Here is a 20,687-nt window from a genome sequence, read left to right on the forward strand (position 1 = left end):
GGGCTCCCTGGTTTGTGCGTTTTTGCACCAGATCCTGCTAGCAGCTCATCTTAGGGTCTCTTGGTGGTATTCAGGGCCACTCTCTTAGCTGCAGTTTCTAACATGACCCACAAGGACAGCCTTCCCACTTGACTGGGAGGCTGTGGACTCTCCTTCCTTGGAGGTTTTTAAGCAGAGGTTGGATGGCCATCTGTCACGGATACTTTAGTTGAGATTCCTGCATTGCAGGGGGTTAGGCTAGATGTCCCTCTGAGTCCCTTCAGACTCTTCAGTTCTTTGATACTGTGATGGGAATTGTAGCCCAGGTTGGGGAGAAGCATGTTGACGAAGCATGGTGATGACTAGCCACTCAACATAGAAGTGTAGTGGTCCAGGGACCTGCCTTGCATTGCAGGCAGCTTTCCCCATCATGAGCTGTTCCTCCCCATGAAAGAGATTGAATGTGAAAAAGCCTGATCTCTTTTCTCCTCAGGATATTAACTTAAATGACAGGTTTTTCTGCACCAGGTAATCCTGGGCAGGGACGATGCATTGTGTAGGTCTGCACCATGCATAGATACCCTGAGTAATACTAGTTGCCCTGTTTCTTTCCACCTGTTTTCTGCACCAAGAACCTGAGCTCGTGGGAAAATCTCTCTGGCCATCTTCCAGAACTCCTGGCTGTTCTCTGTTACAAGTGGATCAGTTTTACACTCCTTCCCTCAACCCCATCGGATGTGATTTATAGGCAACTCGGCTTTTCTTACTGCCAGGCCCTCGCTGGCTTGTAGCTTCACCAAATGAAAGTTGGGCAGCTAAATCTATCCAAACAGGAGCTCCTGTTTCAAGGGATGAGGGGAGTCAGTGCTTGGAAGAGACCGTTCTTGGAAGGAGTGGAGCACAAAGGGAAGGGCCTCTGGGACACAGTGAACCTCTTTCAGCCTGTTCCATGTTCTCTTCATAAATGACAGTGTGTTCCTTTTCGCTACACCGTTTTGAAGTGGCCAGAATTGATCTTCTCAGTTGGTTTTAGATAAGACACCCAGTGAAACAAGCTGGGTTATTAGTCCAAAGGCCATATTGTCACACCTTTCACCTTGACTTGTTCCTGAGTTCTATTTGGCAGGTGGGGGGGGTATGGAAAGTAATGCCGTATTTGACCACTTTTGCTTTCTTGCCTTCCTCAGCCTCATAAAAGCTAGTTCGTTCCAAACAGTCTATCCTGGAAGTGGCCAATTGCATAGGCTTTTTGCTAAGAAGCATGGAGTTTGGTTTCTCTTTCTTTCTTGAATGTCTCTTATTAGGCATTTCCCATTAAATCAGTTCACTACAAAATGCCAAATATTCCCAGTGAAGAACTAGTTTAGGATATTTTTGTCCTATTCATCTCAGCGGTTGTGCACAGAACCTATGCTATGATGTAGTCCTCTGTGGATACAGCCATGCCCTCTTGCAAGAAATTCTACATACTAGGAAGCCCTGATTACTTTCTGCAGTCACATACATCACTTATAGGCGGCCGTGAGTGTGGAGAGAGGCAGCTGCATCCCCCAAAGTTGGCAGGTGTATTAATAGTGGGGAGAAAATATTAAAATGGCTAAAGCACTCCAAATTCCTCCCTTGTAACCATACTGTGTGTCTAAATGCCATTTTGTTTTAAACATAAATATGTGGTTTCCTGCTTCCTGTGTCCAGTGAAGTAAAGAACTCTATTGCATCGCCCTTGTTAGTACATCCATCAAGGTGTGTGCTCTTAAAGCAGTTTGCGGGGAGTGGAGTGGGAAGGGATGCTTTTGAAGAGAAGGTTGAACAATAAACTGTGTACCTGGCCAGCTCAGAGAAGAGCATGATGCTAACATTCAACTTTGAATCAGCTTTGATTTCTGTTTGTTGTCTTTTTTTAAAAAAAATGCAACAAATAATACAAAATGAAGGAAATGTTTAGAAACATTTATTTGACCCTGCCCATGTATTTCCATGGTTTTGCACACTGGGGGCTAGAAACACACAAAATTAAATTTCCACAGTTTTCTACATCGCCTTCAGCTTCAGACATGTCTGAGATGCTGCATAGTGCAATTGTAGTCAGGCACATATTTAGGTGCTCCTTTCTACTAAAGGTGCTGTAGTGCCACTGTGGCAGTGGCTGCTATGGCAAGACTACTGTTTACAATCCTAAATACAAGAAGGGTTACAGAAACAAGATCCAGTAGCCTGTGGGTGTTTCACTTGCATCTCTGCCAACTGACACTAGCCAGGTTGACATGGTGGGCATGTCAACCTGCAGCAATGGTACAAATGTCACAGAACACCCCACTCCTGCCCCTCCCACATACAGGTCCTAGCTTCAATCTCTGGGATATCAGAAATACTGGAGAGCCACGGCCAGTCCAAACAAGACAGTACTGAACTGGATGGACTAATGTTCTGACTTCATGTAAGGTGGTTTCATATGTTCTCTCTACATGCAACAGACAAAACTATGAGGTAGCCAGCACTTCCACTGGAAGAGGTCAAGGCCCATCAACAACAAGTACTCCAACATACAAGCGCTCCCAAGGTTTTTCCTCCAAAGGAACTCAAATCCCCTGCCAGCCCAAACAGCCAGTATTAACAGCATGAAGGAACATCAGCAGCATTCAGGCTACCATTTAGACAAGGAAAGTGGGAGTGCCATTCTGGTTGCCAGAGCCATCTGAATCCATGGCCCAGTACATAGCAGAAGGTCCATATATGGAATGTTAGGCCACAGGCTCCCCAAGAGAAGAGGTTGGCTAGGGTAGAGCAGCTGATGACATTCAGATCACAATACAGAATATGTTTGTGTTGGTTTCAAGGTGCAGTGGGAGAAGAGAAGTTTATTGCGAGAGGTGAGGGTAAGTGGATGGGGACAGAGAGTGTGGGCAAATAAACACTGCCAGGAAGCTTTCAAGAGGCAGGTCAACAAACTATAGTAGCTCAGGGAAAGTGTAAAGCAATGAGAAAAATGTTGACCCTCATCTCAGGCAAAGCCAGTAAATTCGATCCTCATCTCAGGCAAAGCCAGTGTCCACAGGGCTGGAAGAAAAGCGGCAGGATCTGATCCAAAGAGCTCTATAACTGGACCTGTGACTCCTTGTCTCCCAGAGGCCTGGCCCACTGCATGCCTTTTTCCTACTCAACATGAACCCAGAAATCTAGGTCAGGGGTACCCAAAGTTGGACTACAACAACCATCATCCTTGGCCATGAGAGCACTACATTAGCCACTCCTGTTCTAGGTAAAGCCATTGCTCACTGCACCAGCATAGGATTAGCACATGAACGGGCCTGGATCCCAGCTATCACACTCCTAGCTGAGAAGATGAGAAACCAGCAGACTCTTAGGACAATACAGTGTGGTGCCCTATCAGATCACACGTAATACAAGGGCTAATGGTCTCACTCTGACAACTGTGGGCCCCCACAAAGCCTACAAGTCTGCTTGGTTTTGCTAGACTGTTGTATCTTCAGTCTCTGTCGGTGCAAGGGAAATTAGGAACCATCTTATCGCTGGCCAGAAAGCACGTAGTTCAGGGATAGGAGGAGCATACTGTTTGCGTTTTGATGTGTTAAGAAAGTGAACACTGATAAAGAGCAGACTTGGAGCTAGAGCTGGCGCTGGTACAACAATGCTTTGATAATTCAGGTGTTGGCTCAAGGTAAGTAATATTTTGTCAGAGCAAACTTTGGTGCTAGTTAAGAATTATATGTTATATAAATTATTAATCAATCAACTCCCACCCTTCACCCTAAGGTCCAAATTATAAGGTCCACCATTTCCTGTTTAGGGCAGTGTGACTCACCAAGAATGGCAGTTCAGCCTAACAGTGATCTCTTTGCTATCCTGGAGTTAGAGACAATATGCCAATCTCTAGGATCTTATTGCTTTTTGAGGACCAGTTTTTGTGCACATGCAAGCCACTTGATAGCTTGCAGCCAAGAGTGGGAATAGAACATTATGCTTGTGGGCTGAATGATGCTGGCCTGTGCCTTCAACAGTTCTTATCTTGTGCCATCATATTACAGTGAATATTTCTGCTCCATATGGTGGTGAGGATACCCAGTGTGATGGTTGCCCTTCACTGTGTATAGAATTTGCCAAGGGGATGCCATCTTCTGTGGCATTCAGCTCCCTGCAATCCTAAACCCACGTACTGGAGTAAACGTCAGTAAACACAGTAGGACTTGCATCTGAGTAAATATCCATAGACCTGGTCTATGAATACAAGGACTGTCGCCAATGAAAGATGGTGTGATTGAGGCGATATGACACAGCTTTGAGATGCGGGCTTAATATTGTAAACAGGTTTTTCAGATATTGCAAACAGTCACCGTCAACAGTTTTTTCTTAACAAACATTCCCTGGAAAGGGTAAGTTCTTAAATGAGGGGGCAGGAGACATAAGGGCTGGTATTTTGATGCCAGTCATGTCTGTTACAAGGCTGCAGAAATATCCACCTGCGCAAGGAACACACACTTTCACAATAAACATTTCTCTCAGCACTCCGAAAGTCATATGTAGAACAAGAAACTACAATGGCGTTATGTACAATAAGTGTTTGGCTGATGTAATGCAAGAACAAATCCAGGTTTGCCGCCAAATATACACTTGACAGGGAGTTGTTGTTGCCAGCTAGTGCACTCTTCTCCTTTTGCAATTGTGTTTGACCTATCTATTTGTTGTTGTTTAGTCATGTCCAACACTTCATGACCCCATGGACCAGAGCACACCAGGCACTCCTGTCTTCCACTGCCTCCTGCAGTTTGGTCAGACTCATGTTCGTAGCTTCGAGAACACTGTCCAACCATCTCGTCCTCTGTCATCCCCTTCTCCTTGTGCCCTCCATCTTTCCCAGCATCAGGGTCTTTTCCAGGGAGTCTTCCCTTCTCATGAGGTGGCCAAAGTATTGGAGCCTCAGCTTCAGGATCTGTCCTTCCAGTGAGCACTCAGGGCTGATTTCCTTCAGAATGGATCGGTTTGATCTTCTTGCAGTCCATGGGACTCTCAAGAGTCTCATCCAGCACCATAATTCAAAAGCATCAATTCTTCAGCGATCAGCCTTCTTTATGCTCCAGCTCTCACTTCCATACATCACTACTGGGAAAACCATAGCTTTAACTATACCGACCTTTGTTGGCAAGGCAATCTCTGCTTTTTAAGATGCTGTCTAGGTTTGTCATTGCTTTTCTCCCAAGAAGCAGGAATCTTTTAATTTCGTGGCTGCTGTCACCATCTGCAGTGACCATGGAACCCAAGAAAGTAAAATCTCTCACTGCCTCCATTTCTTCCTCTTCTATTTGCCAGGAGGCGATGGGACCAGTGGTTTTTTTTAATGTTGAGTTTCAGACCATATTTCGCGCTCTCCTCTTTCACCCTCATTAAAAGGTTCTTTAATTCCTCCTCCCTATCTATACTGTACCACAAAACCCAAAAAAGGAGTGGGCGAGGGGGGGGGCCGAGGAACTGTGTGTGAATTTTCAACGAAGGAGTCAGCAGCAGCTTGGCTACTCGATTTAAACAGAGCCGGGATTTCCTTCCAGATTAGCCATGATCTTGGCAGGCAGCGGAGATCAGCGGCGCCCGACGCTGCAGAATCCGTCGTCGGAAGGTGATTGTCCAGAAGCCGGAATGCGCGGGGGCGGACAAAGACGGGGGCTCCGCCTGAGCGGAGAAAGGCTGCGTACCCTCTCCCGGTTACTCTCCCTCCCCGGTACACCCAGCCGGGCCTCCGCGTTGCTCTTTTAAGGCGTCCCTCCCATGGCGGGCGTTGCCCCTTTAAGGCCTCGTCGGTTCAGTGCAGGGAGCGGCGGCGGTGAGCAGGAGGAGGCGGCGGCCGGGCTTCCCGGGTCCGTGCAGCGGGGAGGTGAGGAGCAGCAGCAGCCACGCAGAGCCGGCGGCGCGATGGTGGAGAAACGCGTGTCCCGCTGGTACTTCGGAGGCCTGGCCTCGTGCGGGGCAGCCTGCTGCACCCACCCGCTAGACCTGCTCAAGGTGCGTCTTGCGTTAGAGGGGGGGAGAAACCCGCCAGGAAAGAAGACGGGGCACCCCCTTCCCCGGCGACGGATGGGGGGACCTGGCCCCTAAAATCCCTCTCCGGCCCTCTGCCTCCCGTCTTCCCCCTGGACTCCCCTGCGCTGATCTCTGCTGGCCCCATCCCTACTGTTTGTCTCTCGCCGCCCCCTCCGCTTCAATATTGCCGCGTGTTTCCTTTGCAGTTTGGCAAATCCTTGCGCCGCTTCCTTTCCCCGCTTGGCTGCAGGCAAAGGTGGCTGAACAGCAAAGTGCTCCAAGGAGAGGTTCTTCACCTCTAACCTACCATTTACGTCTAAGGCAGCGCGAGCGACGGCAAGGCGAGGAGACACTTCCTTAGCCCACCCCCACTCTGGGTTGGAGGCTATAGGGGGTTGACAGTGGCGTGGCATTTCCCTTTTCTCCTCTCCCCCCACCCCTTACAATGATTTCTATCTGCCATTTTGGCTCCGTTGATAACTAGGAAGTTGGAACTGCCTGGGCACCACCGCCACCACCGTGGTGCACAGATGTACCCCGTTTCCCAGGCAAGAGACGTGGCCTGCGGTTGGTATTCTGGCCCTGGCTGGCACCCCTTGGTGTCTCGTTTCCTGGGCACAGCAGACTGGCATCTGCTGCCGCTGTGTGCCCTGTAGTGGCTCCCTCTGGCCAGACAGCGTTGGCTGCCTTCCAGGAAGCAGTGCCTAAGGAGCTAACTGAAGGCAACAGTCTTGAGTCTGTTCAGATTGATTGATTGATTGATTGATTGATTAAATTTGTATTCAGCTGAAGATCACAGGGCAAGTTTGAAACATAAAAATACAAAAACGAGAACAGACACCTCCCCCTCATTTCCAGTTCATTCTATGTAAGGTAAAGGTAAAGGACCCCTGGACAGTTAACTCCATTATGTGTAGTATAATTTGACCAGCTAGCATTCTCCACTACGAATTAGAGAGCACAGATCAAGGCATAATTATCATCACAGTAGTTGGGCCCCTGCTCTGTTAAATATTACTGTACTGTACTTGTAAAACAGGTATAGCCTGTCTAGTTTCTAGCTTCTACTGTGTGTCAAGTGATACAGAATTTGCGCAGCATTTTCTTGGTTTGAGAGACTGAGGCCTAATTGTGTTGGTTTGGAAGTGAGGACTTCCAAGATAACAGCTTGAATTCAGTGGCAGTACCTCCTGGTATGAATGGAGGCCTGCAAAAAACAAAGAGGCCCCATTCAGCCACGATTCTGCACTTCTGGCATTGTGCAGACCCCTCACAAGTGGCCAGATACCGTAGTTTCTGCCTTGAAAGGCAAGCACACAGAGGGAAAGTGGCATGTCCAAGGTCAGTGGGGCCATTAAGAGTTTTTCTTAATGATCTCTGGCATGCAGCCCTGATCAGCAGATGCAGTGTTTTCCTGTACTCTGTTGAATGGGTACAGATAAATTATTTTCTTTTGCCGTGTAATCTTTATTGCTGTTATTTCTCAGTTAGTCGTCATAGTGGGCGTTCTTAAGTTTTTTTGTTTTCTGTTTTAAAAACAGAATCCAAGGTTCCTCAAATGTACGCGAAACACATTCGTCCTTGACATGGTGCAAGCCAATCAGAAAGGAAGAAAGAGGGAGGCCAAAACATGGGGAAGAATTCAAATGTTGCACTAAAACAAACATTCTGGCAAGGCAAGCATTTCTGTTTGCTCAAGGGAACAGTCCTCCCTTTCCTCCCCCATGTGGTGTTCTAATGGTTCTCCTGATTCCTCCCTACAAGCCAATTTGGGGAACGTGGGGTGAGGAGAGGGGAGAAAGCCCCATTGCACTAGTAGCAGTCCTCGTGTGGGCTTCTTCGAGCTGTGCCAGTTAGTCACATCTGTCCTATAATCCAGGAAGAGACCAGTGTCAACAGGCCTCTCCTGGCTGCTCTCTAGATCTCCACACAGAAGCCTGCTTGGGATTTTAATGATAACTTTTCTAAGCCCTTTTATTACCCAACTGTCCCGCCTTTCTTTTGTGTGTACCTAGACGAGATCAGCCAACTGCCTTTCTCTGTCTACTCTAGGGCCTATTTCTCAGGGGTAATCTGTCAGTGGCCACAACATTGGTGATAAGTGAGGCTACATCCTGTTTCCACCTTCCTTTCTGCCTGGCCCAGCCCCTGCCCCTTTCCCCATCTCTTTGTCACCTGCATGAACTTAGGCCAAAAGTTGCATGCAGTCTAAAAGTGGTCTCTGAGGCGTTGCTCATCATGGCAGTAAGGTGTCCCCAGCTTTGGTCCTTGCTCTTCAAAGTCAAATGTCAAAGACTGCATACACAACATACATCTGAAACACACTCACACACCTTAGAGAATTCTGGGAACCCTAGTTTACTCCCTCGCAGACCTACAGTTCTCAGCACCCTTATCAAACTGCAATTCCCAGGATTCTGTGGGGGTGGGAATGTATGGTGTGTACATGGCCCAAGTCTGCCCCACAGGCTGCTTTAACGCTGACAGAAAGGGGATGGACTTGTCAAACTCAATAAACTTGAAAGATAGCTTTCTTAGGAGGGGAGTTTGTGGGGCTACGAAGTTTTTCTGCCCAGCCACTGACAAGTTACCAGGCAAGGCCTGTTCTGAGATTCTCACCCACTCCACCCGCCTCTCCCTGAGCATTCTGCATACTTAGCCCTGGTCCCTAATGGGGTGGGAACATTCTTTTCCCTTGTTATGGTCTGGCAGGGGCACACTAATGCCAGCATGAAACTGCTAACCCTGGAGATTCCTGCAGATTTGAGCCTCCATCGTTTGCTTTCCCTGTGTCACTGCTGGGCCTGCCAGCTGCTTGATGAGCACATTCCAGCTTCATCCTTCACAATGGGATCTTTGAGCTGCCACTGGCTGCCTGGGAACACTGCCCATCTGAGCTGCTGTCCACCGCTTCACTGCCCTCTCCTGGCTACTGGTACTTCTGCAGCCTCAGCTGATGTGTGTTTCCACCGGGGGCTGCTTCAGTCCACTTGCTTTTTAAAAGGGTGGGTCTTACCAAAAATGGCGAAGCTGCGGGTCTTGTTGTTGTTGAACTCTAACCCCTGCTCCTAGAAGGCTCTTGGATTGATTGATTGATTGATTTTATTTATTTAAATTAAATTTATTTAAATTTATATATTTATATAAAATATATTTTATTTTATTTATTGCTTTTCTCCCAAAAACTCAAGTACATGGTTTCCCTGCTCATTTAATCCCCAGGACAACCCTGTGAGGTAGTGCCTGGCTCTGCGGCCAAGTGAGGATTTGAACCCTGGTCTCCCAGCTGCTAATCCAACACTCTAACCAAATAGAATCACTATAGAGTTGGAAGGGACCACAAGAGTCACCTCGTCCAATCCCTTGCAATGCAGGGATATTTCGCCCAATGTGGGGCTAGAACCCACAACCCGGAGATTTAAGTCTCATGCTCTACCAACTAAGCTATCCCCAGCTGCCTATAAAACATTGGTACATTTGCATTCAAGAACCTCCAGTCAGATAATTGCTTGGACTCCTTGTTCCTTACAATAATATCATGCAGGATGGGAGAAGGCCAGTGTCGAGAAGTGCAAGTGTTTTGTACTATTTCATTTCTGGGTCCAGTTCAGAACTTGTGTAGGCTACATTCTCTTGTTGCTTGAATTGACCTCTCCCCTTCTTCAGGATAAGGGCTGGTTGGCCAATGGCCCTGCCAAGGTTTTTTTGATTTTTATCAACGTGGCAGCCTTTCACCTAAATTCTCTCCAAGTTGGCTGTACAGTACTATAAACACGAGCTGCTCCACTGCGAGGTCAGGGTGCTTGCAGGTGGGATGGTAATCTGGGAAACCAATGTTGACCTGCATTTCTAAACTACAGAAGCAGATGGGTCAGCAATCGTCTGTGGATGCAGGCACCAGACTGTCCAGGGAAGCCCCTTGCCATGGCTGGAACAAGTGCCTTGCGGCTGTGATTGCAAAAACATCCAAAATTAATAGCACCCATTAGGTTATGGGGTGAAGAATGCAGGAATCTTCTTACAGCTCACTGGGGAGAATAATATCTGGGAGAAATTGGGGGAGGTAGCTGGGAGGTAAGACTTGTCTTTCTGGAAGGAGTGGGTTTTGTTGGGCAAGCCACATGTCCTGATGGAGGGGAAAGGGTTTTGTAAAAGCAAGGAAACCAGAAGTCAGGAATCCTTTTCAAATTTTATGGGGGAGAGTGGAGCAGGATAGCAAAATATAAATTCTTATGCAAAGGGATTGTCTCTAGGGGGAAAACATCAGTCATGGCTTTAAAAATAGAGAGAATCTCTCCTTAAGCTCTGGTAGGCAGTATTCTTGGAGTAGAAGATTCAAAGTGGATGTTTACAATGAATTCCTGAGATCTTGTTGACGTGGAGTTGCAGTTTCATTTGTTTGCTGTATCAGAGGTGCATGGGCCATGGCTGCTTAATCTTTTCCTTGCCCTGGCCCCCCTGGAATATCCCTCAGAGAACAAAGAGCCTGGCAAATCCAGCCTGACCTGTTTGCTACCTGCTTTCCTTGCCTCTAGGTCCACCTGCAAACCCAGCAGGAAGTGAAGATGCGCATGACGGGCATGGCCTTGCGTGTGATTCGCAGCGATGGCTTCTTGGCCCTCTACAGTGGGCTTAGTGCCTCCCTCTGCCGGCAGGTGAGTTGTTGGACCGCTGCAACGATTGCTTTACCCCGGTCTGTTCAGTCCTGCTCCTTTCGTCTGGCTTCCCATGCCAGCTTTTTGGTTCCGTCACGCTACCCGTGAGAGTTCTGCAGCTTCTTCCAGCACCCTTCAAAGCGTATTCCACAGATTTAACACTGAGACTGTGTTTGGCTTCACGGACAGAGCTTTGTAAATTAGGTCAACTTGCAGTCTCTGAAACTGAGAGGCCATTTGGTCACAGTTAACGGCAAAAATCCTGCAGAATATTGTCAATAGAATATAAGGATCCAATAGCCCCTGCCATCTGAGAAGGTCAAGCAGGTTTTTAGACTAGGAATTTCTGAAATGAGGCATGTGCTTCTAAGCTATGTCCTCCCCAAGACTTTGATGAGTCAGGCATCTTGTGCAGATGAGGAGAAGCTGAGAAAAGGTACAGCTTCTTGAGTTGTATCCCTCTTCCTTCTTAATATCTTGTTTATTAGCAGCACACTGACAGTCACAATGGCTCCCTCCACTCCCGGCACACTGTTGCTTCTCCCACCACTCTGCAAGGGAATTCTCAATCCTTGCAAGTGGCTCTGTAATAACGTCACATTGATTTCTGCAGCCACCATAAGCCCTGCTTGAATATCATTCTGCTTCCAGAATCTATGATTCCTGAATAGTTGGGTGTTAGGGTTGGCCTCTGCTATGGCAAGCAGGGTTCGGGGAAGAAGAGGGCTTCACTTGGGGTTGCACCTCTTGCATATATGGTGCCTGTTGATTGGCGAAAAGGACACTGCTGCCATGGCTCTTAAGAGCATAAGCTCCATAATGCCAAGGCTGTGGCCATGCCAGCGCAGGGGCTGCGCCGTTGCCAAGCTGGTGCCGTGGCTGAACGGTGATTCTGATGAGCGATTGCCCTGTGCTGGGCAGGACCAGGGCCTGAGAGCTGCTGCCAACCTGCTCTGACTCTTTCTGCTTCTCCAGATGACGTACTCCCTCACCCGCTTTGCCATCTATGAGACTGTGCGGGACCACTTGAGCCAGGGTGCCCAGGGGCCAATGCCCTTCTACCAGAAGGTGCTGCTAGGTGCAGTAGGAGGTGAGCTGGGGCTTGGCAAGCGCAGGATGACGGGCCACGCCAGTGCAGGCTGCACAGTCCCCTTTCACCTGCTGTTCTCTGGTTGCAGGTTTCACCGGTGGGTTCGTGGGGACCCCAGCGGACATGGTGAATGTCAGGTGAGTGGTCTCCTTCCCCATTCCCTATGGCTGTGCTTCAACCTTTCCCAGTTCAGCTCCCCCTGACCTGTTCACTTGACTCTTTACACCCCTACTGAACTCGGGGGACATTCCATGGGGCTGGATAAGCCCACACAAGGACTTCCGCCAGTTCAGTGGTGTTTTCCCTCTTCGTGCCCCCTTAAATTGGCTCGGGTGGGCAGGGGGGTTTGGAGAGTCCCTGCAGCAGCATGCGGGGGGAGGAGAGGGCTGATCATTTCACCATCAGAAATGCTTCTGCTGACAGAGAAATCTGCTTAGTGCTAGCTGGATAGCTCAGTGGGTTAGAGCATGGTGCTGAAAATGCCAAGGCTGCAGGTTTGATCCCAGCTGCATATTCCTGTATTGCAGGGGGCTGGATTAGATGATCCGTGGGGTTCCTTCCAACTTGATAATGATGATGATGTACTATTTATACCCCACCCATCTGGCTGGTTCACCAAGCAACTCTGGGTGGCTCCCAACAGAATATTAAAAACACCAAACATTAAAAACTTCTCTTCAGATGTCTTCTAAAAGTCAGATAGTTGGTCATTTCCTTGACATCTGATGGGAGGGCATTCCACAGGGTGGGCGCCACTACCGAGAAGGCCCTCTGCCTGGTTCCCTGTAACCTCACTTCTCGCAGGGAGGGAACCGCCAAAAGGCCCTCGGCGCTGGATCTCAGTGTCTGGGCTGAACGATGGGGTGGAGATGCTCCTTCAGGTATATGATCACAAAATTCTGAACAGCTACACAGAATTTAGCCCATTGTCTCTGTGGTTCGCCTTGCTCTGGGGCAAACTCAGCATCCTATGGTGGTGGGGGTGGGGGTGTGTGATTTGGGACAGGGTTTTGTCTCCCTGCCCTCATGAAAGTGTCCTTAACGCTGTGATGCTTTTCCCTCCACAGGATGCAGAATGACATGAAGCAGCCGGTGCATCTGCGGCGCAAGTGAGTGTCCAGATTGCAGAGGGGGGTTGTACAGGAGATGCACAAGTGAGGGAGAGGCAAATAATAGCATTAAGGAGGCGGACCCTGTGAAAGCCTTTATCCCTTCGAAAAGGGTTGTATTGAAGCTGCATGGCCACAGAGGGGCAGCATGGATCCTCAAATTCCAATTGTTTGAAGCTCAAAGACACCTTTCTGAATCAGGACAGCACCCCCTGGCGACCAAAGCCCAAGGTTCTATAAGTCCCTACTAGATCTGGAAGAGTCTATAGTTGCAGCCTTCTGTCTGGTGTGGCCAGCAGAAGTAGCAGCTGCAGCAAGATGGGTTTAGGTGTCTAATATGGTCTCTCCTTGCTTTCTAGCTACTCACATGCTCTGGATGGGTTGTATCGGGTGCTTCGTGAAGGTAAGGATTTGGTCAGCCCGCAGTGTGGCTAGTTTGAGCTTCTGAGAGGCCACAGGGAGCTCACCCTGAATGAAAGAAATTGGCCTTGGGGAGAATCTGCTGCAGCCTCTGCCCCCTTTTCTATACGGAAGTGGGAGCTGTTAGGTTGCAGGCCAGTCCCGGTGCCAGGAAGCTGGCAAAACCAGTGCCAGGAGAAGGGGCAACACCATCCAAGGCAAACTACCTGGAAGTAAAGCTGGTGGCAGGATGAGAGCCCGTGAAAGATGCAAGTACAGCCTTTGTTTAGTGGCTCTTTGGGATCAGTGATGGGAGCCGCTTGCAAGCTCCTCTTGAGTCTGGCAGCCGCTGAACGTTTGGAAGGGAGAGGGGTGAGTAAGCTGATGGGAAGTGCAGAGGAATATGGTGACCTGGAGTTCACACGGGTAGAATTCAGAGTTGACCACATACTTGGCTTCTAGAGCGTCACAGAGAACAAGCATATGGGGCCCAGGGAAAAGGGAGAGAGGAGACTAAAAGGGTTGTCCCTTCGTGTGTGTTAGAGAGGGGCAATGGGGGGAGAGGGAGATTGGCAAGTGGAGAAAATAAGACCCACCCCTCCTGCCTTTAAAGTCCAGTGGAAGGATGAGGAATGGTAGCTTCCTGCTCCATGTTGCTCTGGAAATTGAGGAGAAAAGGCAAGGAGCAGAGTCTACAAGTCATGCAGCCTTCATTGGTTCAGATCCTCTGTGGCTTGCCCCCAGGCAAGTGCTCATAGATTGGCAGCTGGACTGGGTTTCAAAAAGTGAAACTGTGCAAGAGCAGAGAGACCCAGTCTGAGCAACTGCCCCTGTCCTCTGTCCCTGATTAGTTTGAGCAGTGTTCTCTCTTCCACAGGCATCTAATTGGAGATCTTATCTTCTCTGATGCTTTGATTTCTAACCACAGATTTATATTTTAATCTTCCAACCACAGATATTTTATTGTGATGGGGCATCAGTATCTCTGCCCTATCAGGGCTTCTGATCGTCTGGCTTTGGCTAAATGAGGAGCTATTTCATAACCTTTTAAAACCAACCTGTGCTAGAATACAGTGAAGTCTTTTATGGATTGGCTCTGCTTTCTAAGCACCTAGTAGATTATAACATCATTCCTGTATCTTTGGGAGCAATAGAGAATATCTATTCCTGTGCAGTGTCTTAGGGGCTGGGAGGCTGTGGTTTCTGAAGAGTTGACGAGCAGAAAAGCACTGCTGTTTGTAGACTGTGCAACCTAGTGTATACCCCCATGCCTTGAATCCCTTTTGTCTTTGCAGAGGGTGTGAAGAAATTGTTTTCGGGAGCTTCAATGGCAGCAAGTCGAGGGGCCCTGGTTACTGTTGGACAGGTAGTGATACAAAAAAGATCCATAGTTGCTTATGGCTGTGCACCTAAATCCAGCCTACATGTGTGCATATTCAGCTAGGCATATACCCACCACAATGCACACCAAGGCCATATCTATATGCCCACTTTTCACCCCAGGCATGAAATCGATTGACATGTTCTCTAGCCACCTGGGGAGGGAAAATAGGATTTAGTAGAAATCCTGTCCTGTTACAGTCAGATGTAATGGAAGACACACCCGCTCTGCAGTTGATGCAAGGTAAGATTTCTAGTCCAGGCATAACTTCCCCACAAGAGCCAGTCTTCCCATTGGGAGGCTATAGGCAGCTGCGTTCAGACAGCAGGATGCAGAAGGCAGCATGTATTTGCAAAACCTGCAGACAGCACTAATAGCTTTTGACTCAAAATGTTAAAATGTTTGAAGGCTTCTCTTAGTCTCTGGGCCCAAGGTTAACAGGTTAGTTTGTAGGTTCCTTCGTACTGTCTCTCCTGTCTCTGGGGCTGTAAGGGGGTGGGGTGAGAGGAGAGGTCAGGCTCTCTAGCAATTGTTTTCTCAAGGTGAGAGATTTGTGCAAAAGGGTGTAAAGGCACAAGTGACCCAGTGTAGGCTGGAGAATGAGATCCTATATTTCCCAGTCCACCTGTGTCCTCAGCATATTGGCTTAGGGCTTTTAAAGATGGGTTAGGCCAGGGGTGGGGAACCTGCAGCCCTCCAGATGCTATTGGACTCTCATCACTCCCAGCCAGCAAAGATAATAACAAGGGTTGGTAGTCTAGAGAGCCCCAAGTTTCCCCGGATTAGACGTACAACTTCCTTGTCTCCCTGGCAGTACTGATGAGACAGGAGATTTGTCCGAGAGGGCTGAGGATTAGTCACACTTCTGCCACTTGTCCTCCTGATACACTGCAGGGGCTGGTGTCGCTGTCTTGCCTGATCCCTTGTGGTTCAACAGAGAATGGACACTCCGTTTCAGGGCCAGTCTCTCTGCTTGGGAGATTTGGGGCCAGTCTCACATCTTTCTGCTTCTCTGCAGCTCTCCTGCTACGACCAGGCTAAGCAGTTGGTTCTTGGGACCGGTTTCCTCTCCGACAATATTCTCACCCATTTCTTGGCCAGCTTTATTGCTGTAAGTGGATACCTGGGTGTGGGTGCAAAGTCAAGGGTTTTATTTTGTTCGTGTGTTTGTATTCATTGGGGTTAAAGCCATGATGCTTGTTCCACCTTCTTGGGAGATGGAGGTCCAAAGTCGAAGTCCATGGAGCTACCAAGAATGGATTGTTATGAAGGTCCTAGTCCTTCCCTGCAAAGATAGCATTTCAAACCCAGAAAGCTCATCATTTAAAGTTGGATTGTCTGGCAATTGAGCCATAATAGTTATCTCATAGCTGGGCAGTAAACCAGACCTGCACAAGTGGTAATGCTCCAAGATAAACACAATGTTTGGCCTTCCTGAGATTGTAAAAATATGGGGGAGGATGGTGGATGATGGTGGTGAAGTATCTACCATACTTGACTGGGGCTTGGTGGGGACCATACACTGTTTAAGCCTGTACTAGGCTCATGACTCTTTTGTAGCTCCTTTGTAAAGCTATTACATTACTGAGCATCTGCTTGGACCCAGTAGTTAGTCTACTGGGTGCTGTTTGGAATTAATAAGACCATAAGTCTCTGGACTGAGGACTAATGGAGAGGGCAAGGTTTGACAAAGGGGAAAAGGTAAAAGGGAAGGTAGGGCTAATAGCAGGCACTGCAGTGTAGATGAGGCTGTTGTGATTCTGAAACGGTTTTGCCCAAGAAGTTGGTTTTACAGAGGGCTTTGAAAGGTTGGTGAGAAAGAAAATTAGCCGGATAAAGGGATGGGGTTCTTTCAGGTCTGGGGCACTATGAAGGAGGCGCTTCAGGGAGCTATATATTCCAGAGCAGATCATGCAAGGTGATTTTGTGGCCTCTTCCCAGTTATTCTGCTCCATGGCTTAAAAACACAGCACACGCCACACACTAATTTAAGCTACCTGTTTGGTAAACCAGTGGTCTGCAAGTAGAGAGAAATGTCTTGCCACTCCCCTGTTTCATCACTGGATTTCTACCTTTAACACAGCAGTGGGGTGAGATATCGCCCCTTCCTCCAACTACCACTTAGCAGTATGTCAGTTGATAACTAGCTTATCAAGTGGGCATGCTTCTGGTGACATTCACGCCGTGCCCTGTAACCCAGGATTTCAAAAAAGGCTCTGCTGCCATCACACACACACCCCTTTTCATTGCAGGGAGGATGTGCCACATTCCTGTGTCAGCCCTTGGATGTGCTGAAGACACGCCTTATGAACTCCCAGGGGGAGTATCGGGTGAGTGATCTGATGTCAATGGCTGTCCTGATTTCCAGTCTCTTGATTCATTGGTTGCTTGAACTAAGCATCATCCTATAGATATCACTGGCCTTCTGGCCAGCTTTCTGTTTTTTCTTTTGCTGCTGCTTGGTGCCATGCCTCTGAGCATCATTCTGGCTGCTGCAGCTCTTCATCAGTTTGTGACTGGCAGAGATTGAGCCTTGTAAGGAGAGGAATGGGATCTGTACAGGGGGCTGCCTGGGCATGGGCTGACTTCTTTCTCATTCTCTCTCAGGGTGTCGTGCACTGTGCAATGGAGACAGCCAAGCTTGGGCCACTGGCATTTTATAAGGTAATGCAGATGCAGCAGAAGCATCGATGGGTGATTGCACCAAGTAGACCAGGCACGCAATGCAGACAGCACAACTCCTAGCCCTTCCTAGTCCTGCATTCCTGCCCTTTTGGTCCCCAGCCACTGTGCTTCTCCAGTTTGCCTCCCTATTCCCAAGATGGCTCCACTGCCTCCATTGCATCCCTCCCCCTGCTCAAGTGCTGCAGCTGCATGCCAGGCTACCTGGCCTTTAGGTGATGCCAGGTGAGTGAAAAAGCCTCATATGACTCCAGATACTGGAGTAGACGCAGGGGATCAAAATCTGGGCTTCTCTCCACTGGGACCCTTTGCCAGCTGCCTCTTTTTCAAGCCCCACCTTCCCTCCTTGGTCTAGCTGTGCAGCTTGCGGCCACGATTCCAGGATTGACAGAAGCTGACCATAACCAATTTCCTCTTCTAGGGCCTTGTTCCTGCTGGCGTCCGCTTGGTCCCTCATACGGTGCTCACCTTTGTTTTCCTGGAGCAGCTGCGCAAAAACTTTGGGATCAAAGTGTTGGCCTGAGGGAGAAGAGGGCCTGCCTTAGTCAGAGGCATAAACCTGGAGGACCAGGGGCGGGGAGGGCTTGGACACTACGACCCCCACAGTGCCCGGGTATCACACAATATTCCTTTGCCAAGGTGAGGCATTATTAACAGTGCCCTTTTTAGCGCTGCGGCACCAGCTGAACTCTCGCAGAATGCCCCCTTTCAGTGCCTGACAGTTTCTCACAGCTGCTAGCCAACCCTTTGGCATTGCTTGGTGCCTGATGGTATGACAGACAGCCAATCAGAACTCTCTCCTTTAGTGCCCAGTAGCAGTGAGCGGCCAACCTCTTCCCACAATGCCTTTCTCCTATGCCCAGCAGTTCACTGGAGCCTCCATTCCTTGCCGTTAGCAGCAGCACCACAATACTGTCTGCCGTGCAGTAGTAACCCTGCTGACCCCACAGCATCTCCTCTTAACGCCCAACAGCCCCACGAATGCCCTTGTCCTGCCCGTCGGCATTGCAACATTTGCTACCACTCGCTACGGGAGCCCTGCAAGACTGAAGTTGCTCCTGCGCTGTGCCATGGGCAGTAACTTGCCTCTTCTGCAATACCACCATATTTCTCTGTCCTCTCAGTCTCCTTCGTTGTTTCTTTGGGGAGGGGGGCAGTTGGGTGCCACGGCCTCCCATCTCCCAGTCACCTTGCCATGCTGAGCACTGCTTTCTCCCCTGCTCTTCTGGAGCAGACGTGCATCTCCATGTGGGGAGGTAGAAACTTAATAATAATAATAAGGTTCTCTGTCCATTTTTAAATGTTTACGAGTGAACTGGAGAGGGGTTCTATTAGTTAATGGTGGGGCTGTCGATAGCAATACACCTGGTGGGCACCTTTTCCTTCTTACCCTTCAGCGTCCCAGATTTTTAAATGTTTATACGAACACAAGGTTTCCCTCACTGCGTCCGGCCTCCTCCCTTTATCCTACCTCAGTCTCTTCTTAACCCTCAGGTCTGCTGTATGAGGCACGGATGGTCCCTTGTATTTAACTGTGACTGGTAGTAGTGGTAGCATAGGGCAAGCAACACCGCAGTCTACGGCCGGCCTAGCAAGCCTTGCCTCCTTTATTTTGCTTCTCTCTTTAACCTTGTTCAGCCAAAGCCTCCTGAAACCAAAGGGCCTCCTGGGGGAAGGGCACTAATGAGAGCAGAGAATAGGTTTCTGAGGTATTCCTCTAACTAGCAAGAGCCAAGTTAGCTCAGCCTGGGGGAGAGAACGTTTGAATCCCTTGTGACACCCCCTTCGCTTCTCATGTACCCCAAGTGAGCAGGCCTCTTGGCATATGATGGTGGAGGGGGGGGCTGTCGTAAGTCGGCAAGGCCTTCACGGAGGATCTGGGATGGGGAGAACATGGTCCATATTTAGACCCGTGGCATGGGCTAAGGTTGCAGGGCAGGGGGAGGCCCTCTGTTTACTAGGTTTACTCTAGAGTAGGTGTCACAGATAGACATTGTGTGCCTCTTAAGCTGCCAAACTTTCCCTACTCCCTGCCCGATTTATCCTCTGGCAGTTCCTCTGAGCCTCTTGGCAGCTTTGGAGGGAGCCTAGACGGCTGTGAAATCTTTCCACGTTGCCTTGCTTTTTCTGTGATGTTGTCAAAGCCCTGTTCTGTAGCACTGATTTATTTTTTTTTAATACCTCTGGATCCGGCCCACGCCTAATGAAATGATTGTCGTATCGGCCATTTGTCCCTTGTTTCTGCTGGCCTTTGTTTTGCCGGCATGTGGTGCCCCCCTCACTGGTCAGCCCCCCCCCCGGGTGTGAAGTGTCATTCCAGAGGGTAATGACTCTGCGGGGTCGAAGAGCCAGAGCAACTAAATCAGCACTTTTGTAATCATGACAATAAAGTAATTGTGAAAAGCAGGTGTTGCTCATTCCTGAAGCGCCAGTCCCTTTCAACGTGTGTCATATGACTTCGGATTTACATCCTCCAAGTTCGCTCTGTTGGGGAAATGACTGAGAAGGCTAAATGGTTTTGTGCAGTGCTGTTATTTAAAATGTCCCTCAAATGTGGCGTATTGAACCATTTTTAGTTAACAGTTTCCAGAGAGAGAAAGAGAGAGAGAGAGAGAGAGAGACGTATTCTCATTTTCAACAGGTGCCAACCTAGCATGGTTGAGTGAGCAGGGCTAGTCCATGTCGCAGCAAGTTGCTTCTGTTGCCAGACTTTAAGGAATTTGATGTCCAAATTGTGTAGATCCACTTTCTCCTATGCAGTATCTTGTTGTGGAACAAAGTGCAGTGGGAAGCTACAGGACTTAAGACTGAGTCCCTTTATTGTATGAGGCAAATGGTACTATAAACCTACATAGGGGGATGGACCAGTGTTAGAGTCTCCGCCTTACATACAGAAGGTCCCAGGTTCAGTCTGGCAGGATTTCAGTGGGCAGCCCTGTTTTGTCTCAAACAGAGCATGAGGAACCGGTGTCTCAAACACAGGTGTTGTCCCTACACTATGGCTGCCAACATTTATCTACCCCATACTGTGTGGCTTGCATGAGAGGTGCGTCTGGACAAGGTGCTAATTGGGCAGTAGAAGAAGGCCAAGGGAATGCAAATTCGTCATCTTAACAAAGCTTAATTAGGTCTGGCAATAACAGCGCTTTGTTCCCAACCCTGCTCTTTGAGCCACATTCCAGTATCCCCAGGTAAGAACAACCTATGGACCTCTTAAGTGGCTGAGGCACATAGCGACAAAAAGACTGGAAGTTGTAGTGCTGTGGTAGGCAACGGGTGGCACTGTGGTCTAAGCCACTGAGCCTCTTGAACTTGCCAACCTAGCAGTTCGAAAGCACGCCAGCGCAAGTAGATAAATAGGT

The 20,687-nt window shown here is 48.9% G+C and overlaps 1 protein-coding gene across 3 annotated transcripts; it reads left to right on the top strand.

Annotated features, from left to right (window-relative positions):
- The first annotated feature begins 5,507 nt into the window (after nt 1-5,507).
- Nucleotides 5,508-19,731, top strand: SLC25A10 (solute carrier family 25 member 10). Of its 3 annotated transcripts, none has more exons than XM_053375627.1 (11): nt 5,508-5,608; nt 10,545-10,664; nt 11,640-11,754; nt 11,843-11,891; nt 12,822-12,863; nt 13,223-13,266; nt 14,558-14,628; nt 15,662-15,754; nt 16,896-16,973; nt 17,251-17,307; nt 17,747-19,731. In XM_053375627.1, exons 2-11 carry the CDS (start codon nt 10,575-10,577, stop codon nt 17,846-17,848), a joined length of 741 nt encoding a protein of 246 aa, XP_053231602.1. In that variant the 5' UTR covers nt 5,508-5,608; nt 10,545-10,574; the 3' UTR covers nt 17,849-19,731. The 3 variants fall into 3 exon arrangements, with proteins under 3 accessions (XP_053231602.1, XP_053231601.1, XP_053231600.1); XM_053375625.1 differs by lacking the exon at nt 5,508-5,608 and adding an exon at nt 5,632-5,991; XM_053375626.1 differs by lacking the exons at nt 5,508-5,608; nt 15,662-15,754 and adding an exon at nt 5,628-5,991.
- Nucleotides 19,732-20,687: the final 956 nt, after the last annotated feature.

Source organism: Podarcis raffonei, chromosome 2 (genome assembly GCF_027172205.1).
Source record: "Podarcis raffonei isolate rPodRaf1 chromosome 2, rPodRaf1.pri, whole genome shotgun sequence".
In the NCBI taxonomy this organism is placed as follows: domain Eukaryota; kingdom Metazoa; phylum Chordata; class Lepidosauria; order Squamata; family Lacertidae; genus Podarcis; species Podarcis raffonei.